The sequence below is a fragment of the Brachyhypopomus gauderio genome, chromosome 8 (assembly GCF_052324685.1).
Source record: "Brachyhypopomus gauderio isolate BG-103 chromosome 8, BGAUD_0.2, whole genome shotgun sequence".
In the NCBI taxonomy this organism is placed as follows: domain Eukaryota; kingdom Metazoa; phylum Chordata; class Actinopteri; order Gymnotiformes; family Hypopomidae; genus Brachyhypopomus; species Brachyhypopomus gauderio.
Genome location: NC_135218.1, coordinates 8,006,587 through 8,027,656, shown reverse-complemented (window position 1 = coordinate 8,027,656; position 21,070 = coordinate 8,006,587). Strand labels below are relative to the sequence as shown.

General features: G+C 50.3%; 1 protein-coding gene across 3 annotated transcripts in view; it reads left to right on the top strand.

Moving 5' to 3' along the window:
• Nucleotides 1-21,070, top strand: part of plxnb1b (plexin b1b) — a 74,614-nt gene that overhangs the window by 42,815 nt on the left and 10,729 nt on the right. For all 3 annotated transcript variants that reach the window (XM_077014155.1, XM_077014154.1, XM_077014153.1), the window contains 13 exons: nucleotides 1,206-1,388; nucleotides 3,988-4,116; nucleotides 4,855-4,955; nucleotides 5,227-5,359; nucleotides 5,760-5,916; nucleotides 7,535-7,643; nucleotides 8,186-8,294; nucleotides 8,754-9,746; nucleotides 10,075-10,209; nucleotides 10,814-10,936; nucleotides 11,112-11,205; nucleotides 12,025-12,194; nucleotides 12,299-12,450. In XM_077014155.1, the coding sequence (XP_076870270.1) occupies nucleotides 1,206-1,388; nucleotides 3,988-4,116; nucleotides 4,855-4,955; nucleotides 5,227-5,359; nucleotides 5,760-5,916; nucleotides 7,535-7,643; nucleotides 8,186-8,294; nucleotides 8,754-9,746; nucleotides 10,075-10,209; nucleotides 10,814-10,936; nucleotides 11,112-11,205; nucleotides 12,025-12,194; nucleotides 12,299-12,450 (2,588 nt within the window). The remainder of the gene's footprint in view (nucleotides 1-1,205; nucleotides 1,389-3,987; nucleotides 4,117-4,854; nucleotides 4,956-5,226; nucleotides 5,360-5,759; nucleotides 5,917-7,534; nucleotides 7,644-8,185; nucleotides 8,295-8,753; nucleotides 9,747-10,074; nucleotides 10,210-10,813; nucleotides 10,937-11,111; nucleotides 11,206-12,024; nucleotides 12,195-12,298; nucleotides 12,451-21,070) is intronic.

The window sequence follows — 21,070 nt, the reverse complement described above, 5'->3', positions numbered from 1 at the left end:
GTGTTTGGATGTATCAGACTATTCTATTTCCTGTGTCCTATTCACGTTGTATTGTGACTGTTCAACCATCTTTCAGCATGAAATCCAGAGTGAGCGGCATTGAAAGGCATTGTTGATGTAAAGTAATTAATCCAGTAGTTCTTGGTGTTAAAGTAATTACGCTGAGCTGAAATGGATTACATTGGATGTGTTTTACGGTTTGTTTTAATGTGCTCTCTGTTGTGGTGTGTGTGTGTGTGTGTGTGTGTGTGTGTGTGTGTGTGTGTGTGTGTGTGTGTGTGTGTGTGTGTGTGTGTGTGTGTGTGTGTGTGTGTGGAGGAAGACAGATGGGGCCGTTTTTTACTCAGCAGGGGTAATTGATCCCTGTGTAGTTAAGGATGCCCTCTAAAGGTCGTGCTACATGAACTGACCCCTGATCTTACTGCACTGCCCTCTGGCCTGGCACACAGATATCGGACAGGGCTGCGTATGTTTCAGCGGGGGCTTCCCTGGAATCAATATCCAGGAGTGTCCATCCCCAGTGGGAGGCGACACACTAGCGCTCCAGTATCAGTACCACAAACAGAGGTGGAGAGTGTGAGAAAGATACTCAGTGAGGATCAAGAGAAATCAAAGCTAGAAAGACAGAAGTTCATATAGCCGCGACCAAAACATTGTATTCATATAATTTCTAATTACAACAGGATCTCTTGTCAGTAACGAATCCCTTTGAGTGTCTGACCTGCCTGTGAATTTGGTTGGGTGGGAGTGCACGTGTGGAGGGATGGGGCCTGTTGCCAGGTTACGGCACCCGCGGCAGGCTGACTGTAATGGCAGAAACAAATCTTTCAAAAGTCTTTTAGAGCCTTTGAAGGTCCGGGCCAGGTGCAGCCGGGCCGTCAGCAGTACTGTAAATCCTTCATGCATGGAAACGAGACTGAAGTGATTCCAGAGCCACGAGAGAGTCAGAAGAACAGGAGGCTTGTTCTGTGTTGTTTTGTGCTCGTTCCAGTGAATTGCCATGATTAAAGGCTCATATTACCAATATTACCTCATATTAGATTTTTAATTACCGTTCAATTTTATGTGGATAATAAAAGTGTTACATGACTCATTTTTGGGTCGTTGGAGAGGACACAGAACCTTGGCCCGTGCCACCGCGCTACTGGCTACGCTAGCTGAGACCTCCTTCAAGCAAGCTGTTAACGTTTGGCGTCTCCTCCCAGAACACCCTGGACGCTTACCCGTGCGGTTCTGACCACACCCCCAGCCCGATGGCCAGCCGGGTGCCCGTAGAGGCCGAGCCCATCCTGGACAGCCCGTCCACTCGCCTCACCGCAGTCGCTGTCAGCATGAGGGCGGGGCATACCATCGCCTTCCTCGGAGACGCCAATGGAAATTTGCATAAGGTAATTTCTCTCTTCTCTCTCTGCTTTTATATGACGCCGTTCTGGGCGCCCACCGCTTCACCTGGTCATTATGCCACATGCCGTTTGTTTGGCGTAGGTAGCAGCCGTCTTCCTTCTGTGGTTTATTTGGCTGAACATATTATAAAAATGGCCCAAAATCTGTAAGTGAGGAAGGGCTTGTGAATACGGCTTACGTATAACACATGGTCTACGAAACAAAAGATGAGTTATTAGCTTGGATCAAATTCGACTTCAGCGTACACATGTGCGTCCTGGCGTGCACACATGCAGAAGTAAAAAGATGTGACCCTTCTGGTCAGTTCAAAAGCATTCATATAGTTGACCATGCTCAAACAGAAAGAAAGACAACTGACTTCTGCTCAGAATTACCACCAGCTCCAAGTTCAAACACACACACACACACACACACACACACACACACACACACACACACACACACACACACACACACACTGTCTGTCTCCTTCTAATGTCTTTCCAAAAGGCTTTCACCCACTCTAAAACACAGACAGTCTGGAACAGGATAACCGTGTTCACAGCCCACTCAGATGGTCCAGAAATATTATTAGGCTCAGCCGTCGGCCTGTGCCCTAATGCATCCTCGCAGATGGACTCTGTGCTCGTTTGCTCTGCCCTGCACTTTGCAGGTTTTCCTCTAATCTCCTCTCGTGCTATCTTTCATTTTCCCCTGGGCGTTACTTTAGAATTCTCCTTTTTGGCTCTTGTATTGACAGAAGTATCCACCAGCTGCTTGTAGAACAGGTCAGTCTGTCCTTACCGCAATGTTTAAGGATAGAATTTGAAGAGGGCCCCTACTGACCCTGGATCAGCATGGCCGGCTTTGCCATGCAGATGTGATTCAGTAGCCGAAGTCTCTCTTCTTTATCGGTAGTACCCTGATAAAGGCTGCCATCTTCAAAGAGGCTGAGAATGCGTGGAGCCCGCATGGCGGAGATGAAACCCTGGATGCCCTGCAGATGTGTGGCCTACCGCGCTCAACTCCTGCAAACCTGCCACCGCTCAGGCAACTGGGCGGAGAAACTCCGAAACTGGCACGGGGGTTATCAGTCAGGGTCAACTGAGTTGTGCTTCATGAATTAGCCTTTTGGGGGTCACACAGAGACCCTCACGCTGTGTGTGTTTGTGTGTGTGTGCGCGTGTGTGTATCTGGATCGATCACTCCTGTCTCTGGAGTAGGTTTTTGAGTGTGTTTTGACGTGCTGTGTCTGCATACCATGGGGGCATGTTTGAGGGAGCGCTGTCAGAGGACACTGGCCGCATTGTCAGGAGAGGTAACCAGGACAAGAGAGACACTGTGATGTGGTGTCCACCCCACTTTGAATGAATTATTTGGAATAACTGATTAAAAATAGAACACTGTCACAATGCTCTGAGTTCTGTTGCTTATCTGTCTTGCATGTATGTTCTTGTTTACGTGTGTGTTTGAGTGCACAGCAGTGCATGTGTGTGACTAGTCCTTTTGTAAAATGAATACAGTGCAGATGTCTCTTACTGGTATTGCTATGGAGGGGGGGACACACAGCATTTCTTTGTCACCATGGTGACTCCTCACACTATTAAAAATGGATGATGTCACATGCCATATAAGAATATTGAGGCTGTTTCTGGAGAGTGTGTGTGTGTGTGCGTGTGTGAGAGAGAGAGGGAGAGAGTGAGAGTAATGGTGGGGGATGGTAGACTGTCAGAGCAAAGCCACCGGGCATTCAGCACAACAGTATTTCATATTGGCAAATGTGCACACACATTCCTGACTTACTGTAAATGCAAAAGAATTTCATTCTATGTTCCTGTGTAAATGAGCCTGAAAGTAAACCAGCTCTTTCTGTTTCTCCCTGATTCTTTCTTTCTTTCTTTCTTTCTTTCTTTCTTTCTTTCCCCTCCACTCCCCTTCTAATTCACCTGTCATATCTCTGTCTGTTAGAGTGGTTTTAGCCATGCGTCAAATATATTTTGTGGGTTGCAGGGTCAAGTGTGGAATTTTAAAAGCAGTCATTTCTTTTAAAAGTATACTCGATGGTGAAAGTAATGTGCACTCAAGATGAGGAGATTCTAAATCCACTTTGGAGGCAAAAGGATGTAGATGTGATCTCTGTTCTGATGTAGTCGATCCAAACGTTTGTTACAGTCCAAATGAGGTTTCTGTAGACATCATGATTAATAGACACACACAGGATGTACGAGAGCTCATTGTGGTCAGAACAGTCTTGATCCAGGTGTACTGATGGGATTTAGTACTTTGCAGTGTGTGTTACTACCACAATAAACAGCTGTATGATCAATAATAATGAGTCAATAATATTTTTGTCTATTGTGCAGCTTTCCTAATAATTTTTGTTATTAGCATGAAAGCTGAATGTATTAACATTAAAAATGTGAGAAACAGTCTGAAAAATTGAAGGTCTGAGATTATTCACAAGGAAAGAGAGAACCCTGCTGTGTCTGATAGAGGATAATTCACAGTGCCTCTCAAACTGTGTGTGTGTGCGTGCGTGCGTGCGTGCGCGCGTGTGTGTGTGTGTGTGCGTGTGTGTGTGTGTGTGTTCGTGTGTTTTTTCAGGTGTTTTTGGGGCCAGATGGCGAGGTGGAGGAGTATGCAATTGTTCCCATCCAGCCCAAAACACCAATCAGCAGCGAGCTGATTCTCGACCAATCAGAGGAGCATCTGTACATCATGACCAGCACCATGGTAACCATACCTCAATTATTTAAATAAGGAAACTTTATTTGCCAAAGTCCTTCCATGAACACCATGTATAAGCCACTGCATGTGCTAATCAACCTGCGCTTCAGAATTCACTGAAGGTTTTCTTGTGCTGTGCTCTGGCAGGACATCAAACCTGCAGAATTACTGACCTTAGATCAGCTTCAAACCTGCAGAATTACTGACCTTAGATCAGCTTCAAACTTGCAATCTTCAAAGAACTTTGTGTTGGATGCCGGTTCGTTGCTTGAATGGCGCCCCCTACAGTACAATGTTCACATTGCTCTGGTCCAGTATTGGCTGTTTAGTTTCAGTTAAATAAAGACCTGAAAAATTATGACTGTGGATAGCATGCATTGTTGGAGAACCGTCAGCATTAATGTAGCTGGTTATTTTTAATGTTTTGTTTATTTCTGTATAGCAGGTTATTTTAATGTAGCTGGTTATCTGAGGTGTGCTTGTGTTCTGTCAGTCAGAAAAAGAAAACCGTCCACATCTGTGTGTGTTTTAGCACGTTTGAAATAAACAATACAGAGAGAGACTGAATCTTGGAACATTAACTGCGTTAGTGAATGTTTGTTTTTCCAGCCGAACGTGTGTACCAAACTTAGGGCTGATGATGTGTTATTAACTTTGTGTGTGTGTGTGTGTGTGTGTGTGTGTGTGTGTGTGTGTGTGTGTGTGTGTGTGTGTGTGTGTGTGTGTGTGTGTGTGTGTGTTTAGCTAGAGAAAAGGCCCGTAGCAGAGTGTTATATGCACCTGGACTGTCAGTCGTGTCTTTCAGCTCATGATCCTTACTGTGGTTGGTGTGTGCTGGAGGGGAGGTGAGATCTCTCTATCACACACACACACACACACACACACACACTCACACACACACACACACACACACACACACACACACACACACACACACACACACACACACACACACACACACATAAACACAGATATAGAGAAACAGTCTATGTATAAGTAATATGGGGCATTCATTCTGTCTTTTTTATATCTTTCTTTCCCCCAAACATTTCTCTCTCTCTCTCTCTCTCTCTCTCTCTCTCTCTCTCTCTCTCTCTCTCTCTCTCTCTGTCTCAGGTGTGGGCAGCGTGAGGAGTGTGTGCATGGTGAGGAGGTCGACCATTGGCTGTGGAGTTTTGACATGGAGCAGCAGTGTCTGACTGTCCACACCCTCACACCATCCAACATCAGCAGGGAGGAGAGCAGGCTGGTACGCCCCGCCCTCATCCTCTGACGCCCCACCCCCATCCTCTGACACCCCGCCCCTGCACTCTGCAGTCGTTGCATTCATGAATTTCCATATATTTGCATATTCTATGTAGCATGTGTGGCAGAGGAAAAATTTGCTTTCTTGCCTTCTCTCCACTTTGTGTGCAGAGAGTCATTTTAATACTTCACAACAAAATGGCCCCTTCACTCTAACCCAACCCGGACTGACTTCTTACGCCCAGTTGTGCTTAGTTCATTTCATTTTTTCTCCAGTCCCAAGCCATTAAACTGGTCCTGTTCCAGTCCAAACTGGTCCCATTGCGTTCAGGTATACCAGATGACATGAAAAGTCACTGATAAAGCTCAGTGGGATTTTAAACCTTGTTCCTTCTGCCCCTCAGATCGCTCTGTCGGTCCCGGCTCTCCCGAAGCTCCAGGACGGGGAGTCCTACTCCTGTTTCTTCCAGGACAGTCCCTCTCCAGCCACTGTCACTGACTCTGGGGTCACCTGCTCCTCCCCAGAGCCCCAGAGAGTACCCGGTGCACTCGGCGGCCAAGGTAAGACTTCTGTCCACCTGCCCTCGCCGTCCTCTTCATGTGTCAGTCTGGATATGCAGGGTTCTGTATGGTGCTATGGTGCCATGGATGTGTGTTTTGAGTTTTCCAAAGCAAGTGTACAGTACTGGCCAAACGTTTGGACACACCTTCTCATTCAATGTGTTTTCTTTATTTTCATGGCTATTTATATTGTAGATTCACTGAAGGAGTTATGTACTTAACAAAAAAAGTTTCAGGCTTCAGGTTTGCCTTATCAGGGTTAATTAGTGGAAGCTTGATGAGAGAATGCCAAGAGTGTACAAAGCAGTAATCAGAGCAAAGGGTGGCTATTTTGAAGAAACTAGAATATAAAACATGTTTTCAGTTATTTCACCTTTTTTTGTTAAGTACATAACTCCACATGTGTTCATTCATAGTTTAGATGCCTTCAGTGAATCTACAATGTAAATAGTCATGGAAATAAAGAAAACACATTGAATGAGAAGGTGTGTCCAAACTTTTGGCCTGTACTGTAGTTGCAGCTGTGTGTTTTTGTGCTTCTGCTACTTCGTGTTGTTTCCTTAAGGGTCCTATGGCAGTCTGTGTGTTTTCATGAGGCACTTTTTATTATTAAGGGGTTTCAAGGCAAAATAAACATTTAGGAATTGGAAAGACGCATAAATATTCATGATTAAACACCCCTTCATGACCATGAAAGCATTCCTGTGGACTGGTAGTTGTTTAGAGACGCGTGTGAGTGTAATATCACTGTCCACTATGGTATTATAATACAATTTCAAGTAGTTTACTGTGTCTCGTGAAACAGAACCTTCTGTTAGTCTTCTTAAGATGGGTGGAGACTATAATGGGAAACTGGTACATTGGGATTCCACTGTGAGGTTTTTTAGGACGTGCACCTGGACTGTGTATTGTGTAGGATTTGTGACTTTCATTTCAGAAATACCAGTTGTACTATGGGGCTCTAGTGCCTCTTGTCATCCTGAACGTCCTGCGTGCTTGGGGGGATTGTGTGTGTGTGTGTGTGTGTGTGTGTGTGTGTGTGTGTGTGTGTGTGTGTGTGTGTGTGTGTGTGTGTGTGTGTGTGTGTGTGTGTGTGTGTGTGTGCGCGCGTGTGTTCTAACTGCCATGCTCACTGTGTAATGCTGTACCAGGAACACGTGCTTTCTTTAGTTCTTGCCTTGAGAGATTTGTGAGGAATGAGATTATATGTGATACGAGAGTGGACATTTGAGTAAAGGGGTAACAGTCAACATGTATGTGCGCATGCATATGCGTGTGTGTGTGCGTGCGTGTGTATCCTGGACTTCATGCAGGATGATCTGCGCTGTTTGTGTCTAGTGTTCAGTGCAGATGGATCCTGTTATATTTGCTTTGACTCTTTGTTGGAACGCTCACCCTTGTAAAAGAATGTGGTGATTTTTGGATAGAGAGTCCTGGACTTTAAATTCCTTTTCATCCATGATAAGCTTTGCTAAATATTTAGAGAACTCGTTCACACAGCCTGGTACAGACCTAAAGAATAACCTTAATATTCTTGATCTCTCTTTCTCTCTCTTTCTCTCTCTATCATTCTCTCTCTCCCTCTCTGCCTTTCTGTCTTCAACTTTTTTCCCCTCAGATTTTGTAACAGTCACTCTATCTTTACGGTTTGGTGATGTCATTGTGACCTCTCGGGAATTCACCTTTTATGACTGCACAGTTGTCAAACAGCTCTCAGGAAGTATGCCGTGAGTCAGTCAATCAATCTCTCTCTCTCTCTCTCTCTCTCTCTCTCTCTCTCTCTCTCTCTACCTATCACAACCTCAAAAACCAAAATGAAATTGTTCTGCTTGTTTAGTTTTTCAAATAAAAGGCAGAGTTTGCATGAAAAATATATATGAAAGTCCCACAGGGAGGCCAAGCAAATCTCCACAGGATACCCACAATATCCCCCCAATCCCATTCCCACACACAAAAAACACATGGACAGAGGCTTTTTAAGGTTCAGTTAGCACTAAGTTAATCAAAAAACACTTTTACCTCATTGTTTATAGCTTATACATTTTTATACGTTTATGCATTGATTATACTTCATCTTTTGTTGTCCTTGAGAAGTTAACTAATTAATTATGGTACCGGTAATTAAGGTGGCTTTTAAATATATTTTCATGACTGTCAGCGTCTCTGATTCATCGTCTACAGATGTGTCAGTAGCTCACACTGAAGTGAGTGTGTGCTACACTGAAGAGCTGTGTTCGTAGGTGAACTTGTGTCTACTGTCTTTGGACAGGTGTCGCGGCTGTGTGTCCAGCCGCTGGGGCTGTAACTGGTGTGTACATCAGCACACGTGCACCCACAGGGCAGTGTGTGAACAAGGAGTCATCATTTACAATGAAAATGTGAGTCTCCATGTTCACGATCTGGATGTCTGTGTGTATCTTGCAGAAAGACTGTGTGTCTAGTAGCAGCCACTTTGGTATGTGTGTTATGGCATGTGGATTTAAACTGAGGATTCATCATAAAGGGTTTGGGTTTATACTGAAGAGTAATTGAATTCATATCAGTGTTAAGAATGTAATTCATCTCTTAATCAGATTTACCACATGACTCATTTGAGTTCATTTGCTTTTCAAATTCCATAATGACTTATAATGAGACAGGTAATGCTAACAAGGTTCTTCCTGGTTACTGTGCATGTAAACACGTGCCAGTATGTCAGTAACATATCAGCACTGTATTCCAAACATCAGGCCATCTGCTAACGTCAGAGAGTTTTGATTTCTACCTCAGTTATTATTAGTTTGTTTCCCCGTTATGTTCATTTTTTTTCCGTTTCTACTCTCTCCCTGCCCTCTCAGTTTAAAGTCCCTCCAACCTCACCTCCTCCAACTACCCCAGCAAAAGTTACCACAGTCAGCCCAGCCCTGACATCCGCACCCCCCACAACCACCCTGCCCACTGAACCTCCACCTACCACCACTACACCCACCACAACTGCAACCCCAACCACTCAAGCGCCAACTACAAGTACCACTACAACTACAACGCCTGAACCACCCACCACTGCTGCACCGGGCCCCACGCCAACTCCGACTACGTTACCCACAACCCCACGGGCTCCCACTTCTCCTACCACCCGGCTGCTCCCAACCACAGCAACCCAGACGACAGTCACCACCACTACAGGCTCGACGCTTCCCGTCCCAAATGAGGGCGACTCCGAGATCCTCCAGCCCGAGGGTCTTCAGCCTGCAGAAACCGAGGCGCTGAACAAATCAGAGAGCGCCGTGATCCCAGATGAGCAAACCCCGCCCTCACACGTCACCTCAGCACCTGAGGAGAAGGGGCTGACCACACCTACCATGCCCACGGAACCTTCCGGCGAGATGCCTCCACCCGAGGAAATCTCTCCACTGGTGGAACCAGTCACAGGTTCTCCAGCCCTTCCCAGCAGCCCCCAGGTCATCGAGGAGCCGTCGCCGTCACTGGCCGAGCCGCCTACCGAAACCCAAACGCCAGCGCTGCAGGACTGGGCAGAGACCGCAGCCACAGACGGGGAGGCGGATGCCGTGTCTCACACAGCACCCACATGGTCTCCCGTCCTGCTGCCTGACCCGCACGACCGCCCGGAGGACACCGCCGTCCTCGACGGGACACAGGAGCCCCGTTCCCCCCAGGAGGAAGCGGAGGTGGAGGAAGTGGTCATGCCTGAGAATGACACCACAGCCTTCTCGGCGACCGTCCTGTCCGGGGACGGGGACTCGGACCAAGCCTCCCCTGCTTACCCCCGTCTCCTGGATGCGGACTCCGAGTTGGACTACCAGTACGACATGGCGGATTCATATCTAGCGGTGAGTCCACACCAGAGGACGTGTCTCCCAGCAAAGGCACTGGACCCAGATCAAGTCCCCTAGCTCTCCCACCTCCCTCCTCCTGCTCCCTCCCTTCTCTACCCTCCCTCGTTCAGTTCAGTTACCATGGGGCCCTTTTTGCTTTGTTTGATATTCCTCCCTCTTCTGTTGCCGTGGCATTTGTCTCGTTTGATGTTCGTTTGACAGGTCGTTTTAACAGCTCTTCATCCAAACGGTATACTAACAAATAGATTTTTGGTGATTGAGTTGTGGTGTGTTAGAGGGTGTGTGTGTGTGTGTGTTATTTATCATGCGTGTGTTGAAGCAGGCTGATGAGGCATCGTTGCTGAGCTGGGGTGCGTCAGCGTGTCCGTGTGTTGAGAAGGTTCAGGGCTCCCCGCTGCTGCCTGTACAGACTGAGAGAAAGATCACCCTGTTGGCCCGAAATCTTCACCTGTACCAGGTAAAACACAGAGCCCTCTCTCCCGGGTACCCTCTCTCCCCCGGGTACCCCCTCTCCCCATGTACCCTCTCTCCCCCGAGTACCCCCTCTCCCCCGGGTACCCCCTTTCTCCCGGGTACCCTCTCTCCCCTGGGTACCTTCTCTCCCCCAGGTACCCTCTTTCCCATGGGTACCCTCTCTCCCCCGGGTCCCCCCTCTCCCCCGGGTACCCTCTCTCCCCTGGGTACCCCCTCTCCCCCGGGTACCCTCTCTCCCCTGGGTACCTTCTCTCCCCCGGGTACCCTCTCTCCCCCGGGTACCCTCTCTTCCCCGGGTACCCTCTCTCCCCCAAGTCCCCCCTCTCCCCCGGGTACCCTCTCTCCCCTGGGTACCCCCTCTCCTCTGGGTACCCTCTCCCCCCCAGATACCCTCTTTCCCCCGGGTACCCCCTCTCTCCCAGTTACCCTCAATCCCCCAGGTACCCTCTCCCCTAAAGACTACTCCACTACTGCATTGCTAACTGTACGCTACCCTCATATTGCGTAAACTACCCTCATATAGCTAAACTCGAACACATTCCCATATGCTGACACTGGAGCAAGACAATTTTGTGTGTTGGCTCTAGGACCAAGACCTGGAGTACGAGTGTGTGTTGGTGATCGAGGGACGAACCGTGGTGGTGGATGCTTACGTGGAGAAGAACGAGATGAACCCCTCGCTCTTCGACATTACCTGCCAGCTCCATCAGGTAATACACATGACAGCAGGTGACTACCTGTGCATGGCGTGAGTGCTTGCGCAAATGTGTCTTTGTGTGCGCATACGTGTATGTGTACGTTTTCACATGTATGCGTGCATGCGCCCCTTGTGAGGGCGCCCCCTGTAGGCCACAGTGTTAACATGCTCCGGGCCTGTTTCTCCAGTACTCCTACTCGGGCCTGGTGGAAGAGTACAACGCCATGGTGTACGTCAAGAGGCGGGACACCTTCCATGTGGACAGCGCTAATGACCTCTACGGTGAGCTGAATTCTGGACACCTCGGGAGAGAGCTCAGCGTGTGTCTTGGCTTGCCTTCTTCATTCTAAAAGCAGCAGCTGTCTTAAATATCAGTGTATATTTTGCTTGGTACCTCAGTCTGTAGTCAGAGCCATTGCCATCGACGTGTCGTGACACGAAGCGCGTCGCAGGCGCTGGTGTGCGGTGCTGCGGTGTGGCGTCCAGGACGCAGGCAAAGGCCAGACGCCCGCACAGATCTGTGTGTGTTCGCTCCTTCAACCCGCCCACCCATTATTATCCTAGCAGCGGGAAGCAGATGAGCACTCCATCAGCTATGTGTGTGTGTGTGTGTGTGTGTGTGTGTATATGTGTGTGTGTGTGTGTTCACTAAGGGAAGGTGTTATTACTGGCTGCTGGCCCGGTAGCAGCGGTTGGCACTGGGCTAAGGGCCCTCACTCTTCCCCAATACATCTGCTATCTGTGTCTTCTGCTAGAGCTCAGTGAAGCACTGTATAACACAGGCTCTGTAGAACACGGCTTCACTTAATCAGCCGACAAGTGATTTAACTCTTGGCTTTCTTCGCTGGAATTGGAACAGAACATTTAGTGCTTTGAGGCCACCGTTATCCAGTTTCTCACATGCCCACCCACCCAACGCAAGAGATACAATGAGTGAAAAACTTGAGGGATGTCTAACCATTAGAATAACGCACTATTTCTGATTCGGACCATTGACGGTGCAGTGAGTTGGAGACCTTCTCACTGTTATCCACCCCATTAACTCCAGTCGTCAGTACTGTTCTGAACCCCTGTGACCCGGAGCTGCTCTGTGCCTTGCAGTGACGCTCTACAACTGTTCGGTGGGGCGCTCGGACTGCAGCCGCTGCCACACGGCCGATCAGAAGTACGTGTGCGTGTGGTGCGAGGGGGCGGCCCACTCCAGCTGTGTGTTCCACGGCTCCTGCTCCCACGACGTGCGGCCCACCTGCCCGGCGCCGCTCATCCATTCGGTAACGCTCTCGCTCCCTTTGACTCGGCGAACGAATCCCGTTTGCCCTCGCGCTTTCGTCCGACGAGGCCCGTGAGGCCCCTAAGTTGGTGTTTGGGTGTCCAGGTGGAGCCTCTGTCGGGACTGGTGGAGGGAGGCACCATCCTCACCGTGTCTGGCTCCAACCTGGGTCAGAAAGCGCAGGACGTCCTGCGGTCGGTCAGCGTGGCCGGAGTTCCCTGTGCTGTGGACCCACAGCTGTATGAGATCTCATCCAGGTGGGTGTGTGAGAGTGTTCTCCCAGTGTGTGAGTGTTCTCCCAGTGTGTGTGTTCTCCCAGTGCGTGAGTGTTCTCCCAGTGTGTGAGAGTGTTCTCCCAGTGTGTGAGAGTGTTCTCCCAGTGTGTGAGAGTGTTCTCCCAGTGTGTGTGTTCTCCCAGTGTGTGTGTTCTCCCAGTGTGTGAGAGTGTTCTCCCAGTGTGTGTGAGTGTTCTCCCAGTGTGTGAGAGTGTTCTCCCAGTGTGTGAGTGTTCTCCCAATGCGTAAGTGTTCTCCCAGTGTGTGAGTGTTCTCCCAGTGCGTGTGTGTTCTCCCAGTGTGTGAGAGTGTTCTCCCAGTGTGTGAGTGTTCTCCCAGTGTGTGAGAGTGTTCTCCCAGTGTGAGTGTTCTCCCAGTGTGTGTGTTCTCCCAGTGCATGAGAGTGTTCTCCCAGTGTGTAAGTGTTCTCCCAGTGTGTGAGAGTGTTCTCCCTGTGCGTAAGTGTTCTCCCAGTGTGTCAGTGTTCTTCCAGTGTGTGAGAGTGTTCTCCCAGTGTGTGTGTGTTCTCCCAGTGTGTGAGTGTTCTCCCAATGCATAAGTGTTCTCCCAGTGTGTGAGAGTGTTCTCCCAGTGCGTGTGTGTTCTCCCAGTGTGTGAGTGTTCTCCCGGTGTGTGAGAGTGTTCTCCCAGTGCGTGTGTGTTCTCCCAGTGTGTGAGTGTTCTCCCAGTGTGTGAGTGTTCTCCCAGTGTGTGAGAGTGTTCTCCCAGTGTGTGAATGTTCTCCCAGTGTGTGTGTTCTCCCAGTGCATGAGAGTGTTCTCCCAGTGTGTGAGAGTGTTCTCCCTGTGCGTAAGTGTTCTCCCAGTGTGTGAGTGTTCTCCCAGTGTGTGAGAGTGTTCTCCCAGTGTGTGTGTGTTCTCCCAGTGTGTGTGTGTTCTCCCAGTGTGTGAGTGTTCTCCCAGTGTGTGAGAGTGTTCTCCCAGTGTGTGTGTGTTCTCCCACTGTCTGAGTGTTCTCCCAGTGTGTGTGTGTGTTCTCCCAGTGTGTGTGTTCTCCCAGTGTGAGTGTTCTCCCTGTGTGTAAGTGTTCTCCCAGTGTGTGTGTGTTCTCCCAGTGTGTGAGTGTTCTCCCAGTGTGTGCGAGTGTTCTCCCAGTGTGTGAGAGTGTTCTCCCAGTGTGTGAGTGTTCTCCCAGTGCGTGTGTGTTCTCCCAGTGTGTGAGAGTGTTCTCCCAGTGTGTGAGTGTTCTCCCAGTGTGTGAGTGTTTTCCCAATGCGTAAGTGTTCTCCCAGTGTGTGAGAGTGTTCTCCCAGTGCGTGAGTGTTCTCCCAGTGTGTGAGTGTTCTCCCAGTGTGTGAGTGTTCTCCCAGTGTGTGAGAGTGTTCTCCCAGTGCGTGAGTGTTCTCCCAGTGTGTGAGTGTTCTCCCAGTGCGTGAGTGTTCTCCCAGTGCATGAGTGTTCTCCCAGTGTGTGAGTATTCTCCCAGTGTGTGAGTGTTCTCCCAGTGTGTGAGTGTTCTCCCAGTGTGTGAGAGTGTTCTCCCAGTGTGTGTGTTCTCCCAGTGTGTGAGAGTGTTCTCCCAGTGTGTGAGTGTTCTCCCAGTGTGTGAGAGTGTTCTCCCAGTGTGTGAGTGTTCTCCCAGTGCGTGAGTGTTCTCCCAGTGTGTGAGAGTGTTCTCCCAGTGTGTGAGAGTGTTCTCCCAGTGCGTGAGTGTTCTCCCAGTGTGTGAGTGTTCTCCCAGTGTGTGAGAGTGTTCTCCCAGTGTGTGAGTGTTCTCCCAGTGTGTGAGAGTGTTCTCCCAGTGTGTGAGTGTTCTCCCAGTGTGTGAGAGTGTTCTCCCAGTGCGTGAGTGTTCTCCCAGTGTGTGAGAGTGTTCTCCCAGTGTGTGAGAGTGTTCTCCCAGTGTGTGAGTGTTCTCCCAGTGCTTGAGTGTTCTCCCAGTGCGTGAGTGTTCTCCCAGTGTGTGAGAGTGTTCTCCCAGTGTGTGTGTTCTCCCACTGTGTGAGTGTTCTCCCAGTGTGTGTGTGTGTTCTCCCAGTGTGTGTGTTCTCCCAGTGTGTGAGTGTTCTCCCAGTGTGTGAGAGTGTTCTCCCAGTGTGTGAGAGTGTTCTCCCAGTGTGTGAGTGTTCTCCCAGTGTGTGAGAGTGTTCTCCCAGTGTGTGAGTGTTCTCCCAGTGTGTGAGAGTGTTCTCCCAGTGTGTGAGTGTTCTCCCAGTGCGTGAGTGTTCTCCCAGTGTGTGAGAGTGTTCTCCCAGTGCGTGAGTGTTCTCCCAGTGTGTGAGAGTGTTCTCCCAGTGTGTGAGAGTGTTCTCCCAGTGCGTGAGTGTTCTCCCAGTGTGTGAGAGTGTTCTCCCAGTGTGTGAGAGTGTTCTCCCAGTGTGTGAGTGTTCTCCCAGTGCGTGAGTGTTCTCCCAGTGTGTGAGAGTGTTCTCCCAGTGCGTGAGTGTTCTCCCAGTGTGTGAGAGTGTTCTCCCAGTGTGTGAGAGTGTTCTCCCAGTGCGTGAGTGTTCTCCCAGTGCGTGAGTGTTCTCCCAGTGTGTGAGTGTTCTCCCAGTGTGTGAGTATTCTCCCAGTGTGTGAGTGTTCTCCCAGTGTGTGAGTGTTCTCCCAGTGTGTGAGAGTGTTCTCCCAGTGTGTGTGTTCTCCCAGTGTGTGAGAGTGTTCTCCCAGTGTGTGAGTGTTCTCCCAGTGTGTGAGAGTGTTCTCCCTGTGCGTAAGTGTTCTCCCAGTGTGTCAGTGTTCTTCCAGTGTGTGAGAGTGTTCTCCCAGTGTGTGTGTGTTCTCCCAGTGTGTGAGTGTTCTCCCAGTGTGTGAGAGTGTTCTCCCAGTGTGTGAGTGTTCTCCCAGTGTGTGTGTGTTCTCCCACTGTGTGAGTGTTCTCCCAGTGTGTGTGTGTGTTCTCCCAGTGTGTGTGTTCTCCCAGTGCATGAGTGTTCTCCCAGTGTGTGAGAGTGTTCTCCCAGTGTGTGAGAGTGTTCTCCCAGTGTGTGTGTTCTCCCAGTGTGTGTGTTCTCCCAGTGTGTGAGAGTGTTCTCCCAGTGTGTGTGAGTGTTCTCCCAGTGTGTGAGAGTGTTCTCCCAGTGTGTGAATGTTCTCCCAATGCATAAGTGTTCTCCCAGTGTGTGAGAGTGTTCTCCCAGTGCGTGTGTGTTCTCCCAGTGTGTGAGAGTGTTCTCCCAGTGTGTGAGTGTTCTCCCAGTGTGTGTGTGTTCTCCCAGTGTGTGAGAGTGTTCTCCCAGTGTGTGAGAGTGTTCTCCCAGTGTGTGAGTGTTCTCCCAGTGTGTGAGTGTTCTCCCAGTGTGTGAGTGTTCTCCCAGTGTGTGAGTGTTCTCCCGGTGTGTGAGAGTGTTCTCCCAGTGCGTGTGTGTTCTCCCAGTGTGTGAGTGTTCTCCCAGTGTGTGAGTGTTCTCCCAGTGTGTGAGAGTGTTCTCCCAGTGTGTGAATGTTCTCCCAGTGTGTGTGTTCTCCCAGTGCATGAGAGTGTTCTCCCAGTGTGTAAGTGTTCTCCCAGTGTGTGAGAGTGTTCTCCCTGTGCGTAAGTGTTCTCCCAGTGTGTGTGTTCTTCCAGTGTGTGAGAGTGTTCTCCCTGTGCGTAAGTGTTCTCCCAGTGTGTGTGTTCTTCCAGTGTGTGAGAGTGTTCTCCCAGTGTGTGTGTGTTCTCCCAGTGTGTGAGTGTTCTCCCAGTGTGTGAGAGTGTTCTCCCAGTGTGTGAGAGTGTTCTCCCAGTGTGTGAGAGTGTTCTCCCAGTGTGTGAGTGTTCTCCCAGTGTGTGTGTTTTCCCAATGCGTAAGTGTTCTCCCTGTGCGTAAGTGTTCTCCCAGTGTGTGAGTGTTCTTCCAGTGTGTGAGAGTGTTCTCCCAGTGTGTGTGTGTTCTCCCAGTGTGTGAGTGTTCTCCCAGTGTGTAAGTGTTCTCCCAGTGTGTGTGTGTTCTCCCAGTGTGTGAGTGTTCTCCCAGTGTGTGCGAGTGTTCTCCCAGTGTGTGAGAGTGTTCTCCCAGTGTGTGAGTGTTCTCCCAGTGCGTGTGTGTTCTCCCAGTGTGTGAGAGTGTTCTCCCAGTGTGTGAGAGTGTTCTCCCAGTGTGTGAGTGTTCTCCCAGTGTGTGAGTGTTCTCCCAGTGTGTGAGTGTTTTCCCAATGCGTAAGTGTTCTCCCAGTGCGTGAGTGTTCTCCCAGTGTGTGAGTGTTCTCCCAGTGTGTGAGAGTGTTCTCCCAGTGCGTGAGTGTTCTCCCAGTGTGTGAGTGTTCTCCCAGTGCGTGAGTGTTCTCCCAGTGCATGAGTGTTCTCCCAGTGTGTGAGTATTCTCCCAGTGTGTGAGTGTTCTCCCAGTGTGTGAGTGTTCTCCCAGTGTGTGAGAGTGTTCTCCCAGTGTGTGTGTTCTCCCAGTGTGTGAGTGTTCTCCCAGTGTGTGAGAGTGTTCTCCCAGTGTGTGAGTGTTCTCCCAGTGCGTGAGTGTTCTCCCAGTGTGAGAGTGTTCTCCCAGTGTGTGAGAGTGTTCTCCGAGTGCGTGAGTGTTCTCCCAGTGTGTGAGTTTTCTCCCAGTGTGTGAGAGTGTTCTCCCAGTGTGTGAGTGTTCTCCCAGTGTGTGAGAGTGTTCTCCCAGTGTGTGAGTGTTCTCCCAGTGCGTGAGTGTTCTCCCAGTGTGTGAGAGTGTTCTCCCAGTGTGTGAGAGTGTTCTCCCAGTGCGTGAGTGTTCTCCCAGTGTGTGAGTGTTCTCCCAGTGTGTGAGAGTGTTCTCCCAGTGTGTGAGTGTTCTCCCAGTGTGTGAGAGTGTTCTCCCAGTGTGTGAGTGTTCTCCCAGTGTGTGAGTGTTCTCCCAGTGCGTGAGTGTTCTCCCAGTGTGTGAGAGTGTTCTCCCAGTGTGTGAGAGTGTTCTCCCAGTGTGTGAGTGTTCTCCCAGTGCGTGAGTGTTCTCCCAGTGCGTGAGTGTTCTCCCAGTGTGTGAGAGTGTTCTCCCAGTGTGTGTGTGTTCTCCCACTGTGTGAGTGTTCTCCCAGTGTGTGTGTGTGTTCTCCCAGTGTGTGTGTTCTCCCAGTGTGTGAGTGTTCTCCCAGTGTGTGAGAGTGTTCTCCCAGTGTGTGAGAGTGTTCTCCCAGTGTGTGAGAGTGTTCTCCCAGTGTGTGAGTGTTCTCCCAGTGCGTGAGTGTTCTCCCAGTGTGTGAGAGTGTTCTCCCAGTGTGTGTGTGTTCTCCCACTGTGTGAGTGTTCTCCCAGTGTGTGTGTGTTCTCCCAGTGTGTGTGTTCTCCCAGTGTGTGAGTGTTCTCCCTGTGTGTAAGTGTTCTCCCAGTGTGTGAGAGTGTTCTCCCAGTGTGTGAGAGTGTTCTCCCAGTGTGTGTGTTCTCCCAGTGTGTGTGTTCTCCCAGTGTGTGTGTGTTCTCCCACTGTGTGAGTGTTCTCCCAGTGTGTGAGTGTTCTCCCAGTGTGTGAGAGTGTTCTCCCAGTGTGTGAGTGTTCTCCCAGTGCGTGAGTGTTCTCCCAGTGTGTGAGAGTGTTCTCCCAGTGTGTGAGAGTGTTCTCCCAGTGTGTGAGTGTTCTCCCAGTGCGTGAGTGTTCTCCCAGTGCGTGAGTGTTCTCCCAGTGTGTGAGAGTGTTCTCCCAGTGTGTGTGTGTTCTCCCACTGTGTGAGTGTTCTCCCAGTGTGTGTGTGTGTTCTCCCAGTGTGTGTGTTCTCCCAGTGTGTGAGAGTGTTCTCCCAGTGCGTGAGTGTTCTCCCAGTGCGTGAGTGTTCTCCCAGTGTGTGAGTGTTCTCCCAGTGTGTGAGTATTCTCCCAGTGTGTGAGTATTCTCCCAGTGTGTGAGTGTTCTCCCAGTGTGTGAGAGTGTTCTCCCAGTGTGTGAGTGTTCTCCCAGTGTGTGAGAGTGTTCTCCCAGTGTGAGTGTTCTCCCAGTGTGTGAGAGTGTTCTCCCAGTGCGTGAGTGTTCTCCCAGTGTGTGAGAGTGTTCTCCCAGTGTGTGAGAGTGTTCTCCCAGTGCGTGAGTGTTCTCCCAGTGCGTGAGTGTTCTCCCAGTGTGTGAGTGTTCTCCCAGTGCGTGAGTATTCTCCCAGTGTGTGAGTGTTCTCCCAGTGTGTGAGTGTTCTCCCAGTGTGTGAGAGTGTTCTCCCAGTGTGTGTGTTCTCCCAGTGTGTGAGAGTGTTCTCCCAGTGTGTGAGTGTTCTCCCAGTGTGTGAGAGTGTTCTCCCAGTGCGTGAGTGTTCTCCCAGTGTGTGAGAGTGTTCTCCCAGTGTGTGAGTGTTCTCCCAGTGTGTGAGTGTTCTCCCAGTGTGTGAGTATTCTCCCAGTGTGTGAGTGTTCTCCCAGTGTGTGAGTGTTCTCCCAGTGTGTGAGAGTGTTCTCCCAGTGTGTGTGTTCTCCCAGTGTGTGAGAGTGTTCTCCCAGTGTGTGAGTGTTCTCCCAGTGTGTGAGTGTTCTCCCAGTGTGTGAGAGTGTTCTCCCAGTGCGTGAGTGTTCTCCCAGTGTGTGAGAGTGTTCTCCCAGTGTGTGAGAGTGTTCTCCCAGTGCGTGAGTGTTCTCCCAGTGTGTGAGAGTGTTCTCCCAGTGTGTGAGAGTGTTCTCCGAGTGCATGAGTGTTCTCCCAGTGTGTGAGTGTTCTCCCAGTGTGTGAGAGTGTTCTCCCAGTGTGTGAGTGTTCTCCCAGTGTGTGAGAGTGTTCTCCCAGTGTGTGAGTGTTCTCCCAGTGTGTGAGAGTGTTCTCCCAGTGCGTGAGTGTTCTCCCAGTGTGTGGGAGTGTTCTCCCAGTGTGTGAGAGTGTTCTCCCAGTGTGTGAGTGTTTTCCCAGTGCGTGAGTGTTCTCCCAGTGCGTGAGTGTTCTCCCAGTGTGTGAGAGTGTTCTCCCAGTGTGTGAGTGTTCTCCCAGTGTGTGTGTGTGTTCTCCCAGTGTGTGTGTTCTCCCAGTGTGTGAGTGTTCTCCCAGTGTGTGAGAGTGTTCTCCCAGTGTGTGAGTGTTCTCCCAGTGTGTGTGTTCTCCCAGTGTGTGAGTGTTCTCCCAGTGTGTGAGTATTCTCCCAGTGTGTGAGTGTTCTCCCAGTGTGTGAGAGTGTTCTCCCAGTGTGTGAGTGTTCTCCCAGTGTGTGAGAGTGTTCTCCCAGTGTGTGTGTGTTCTCCCACTGTGTGAGTGTTCTCCCAGTGTGTGTGTGTGTTCTCCCAGTGTGTGTGTTCTCCCAGTGTGTGAGTGTTCTCCCAGTGTGTGAGAGTGTTCTCCCAGTGCGTGAGTGTTCTCCCAGTGCGTGAGTGTTCTCCCAGTGTGTGAGTGTTCTCCCAGTGCGTGAGTATTCTCCCAGTGTGTGAGTGTTCTCCCAGTGTGTGAGTGTTCTCCCAGTGTGTGAGAGTGTTCTCCCAGTGTGTGTGTTCTCCCAGTGTGTGAGAGTGTTCTCCCAGTGTGTGAGTGTTCTCCCAGTGTGTGAGAGTGTTCTCCCAGTGCGTGAGTGTTCTCCCAGTGTGTGAGAGTGTTCTCCCAGTGTGTGAGTGTTCTCCCAGTGTGTGAGTGTTCTCCCAGTGTGTGAGTATTCTCCCAGTGTGTGAGTGTTCTCCCAGTGTGTGAGTGTTCTCCCAGTGTGTGAGAGTGTTCTCCCAGTGTGTGTGTTCTCCCAGTGTGTGAGAGTGTTCTCCCAGTGTGTGAGTGTTCTCCCAGTGTGTGAGTGTTCTCCCAGTGTGTGAGAGTGTTCTCCCAGTGCGTGAGTGTTCTCCCAGTGTGTGAGAGTGTTCTCCCAGTGTGTGAGAGTGTTCTCCCAGTGCGTGAGTGTTCTCCCAGTGTGTGAGAGTGTTCTCCCAGTGTGTGAGAGTGTTCTCCGAGTGCATGAGTGTTCTCCCAGTGTGTGAGTGTTCTCCCAGTGTGTGAGAGTGTTCTCCCAGTGTGTGAGTGTTCTCCCAGTGTGTGAGAGTGTTCTCCCAGTGTGTGAGTGTTCTCCCAGTGTGTGAGAGTGTTCTCCCAGTGCGTGAGTGTTCTCCCAGTGTGTGGGAGTGTTCTCCCAGTGTGTGAGAGTGTTCTCCCAGTGTGTGAGTGTTTTCCCAGTGCGTGAGTGTTCTCCCAGTGCGTGAGTGTTCTCCCAGTGTGTGAGAGTGTTCTCCCAGTGTGTGAGTGTTCTCCCAGTGTGTGTGTGTGTTCTCCCAGTGTGTGTGTTCTCCCAGTGTGTGAGTGTTCTCCCAGTGTGTGAGAGTGTTCTCCCAGTGTGTGAGTGTTCTCCCAGTGTGTGTGTTCTCCCAGTGTGTGAGTGTTCTCCCAGTGTGTGAGTATTCTCCCAGTGTGTGAGTGTTCTCCCAGTGTGTGAGAGTGTTCTCCCAGTGTGTGAGTGTTCTCCCAGTGTGTGAGAGTGTTCTCCCAGTGTGTGTGTGTTCTCCCACTGTGTGAGTGTTCTCCCAGTGTGTGTGTGTGTTCTCCCAGTGTGTGTGTTCTCCCAGTGTGTGAGTGTTCTCCCAGTGTGTGCGAGTGTTCTCCCAGTGTGTGAGAGTGTTCTCCCAGTGTGTGAGTGTTCTTCCAGTGTGTGAGTGTTCTCCCTGTGTGTAAGTGTTCTCCCAGTGTGTGAGTGTTCTCCCAGTGCGTGTGTGTTCTCCCAGTGTGTGAGAGTGTTCTCCCAGTATGTGAGAGTGTTCTCCCAGTGTGTGTGTTCTCCCAGTGTGTGAGTGTTCTCCCAGTGTGTGTGTTCTC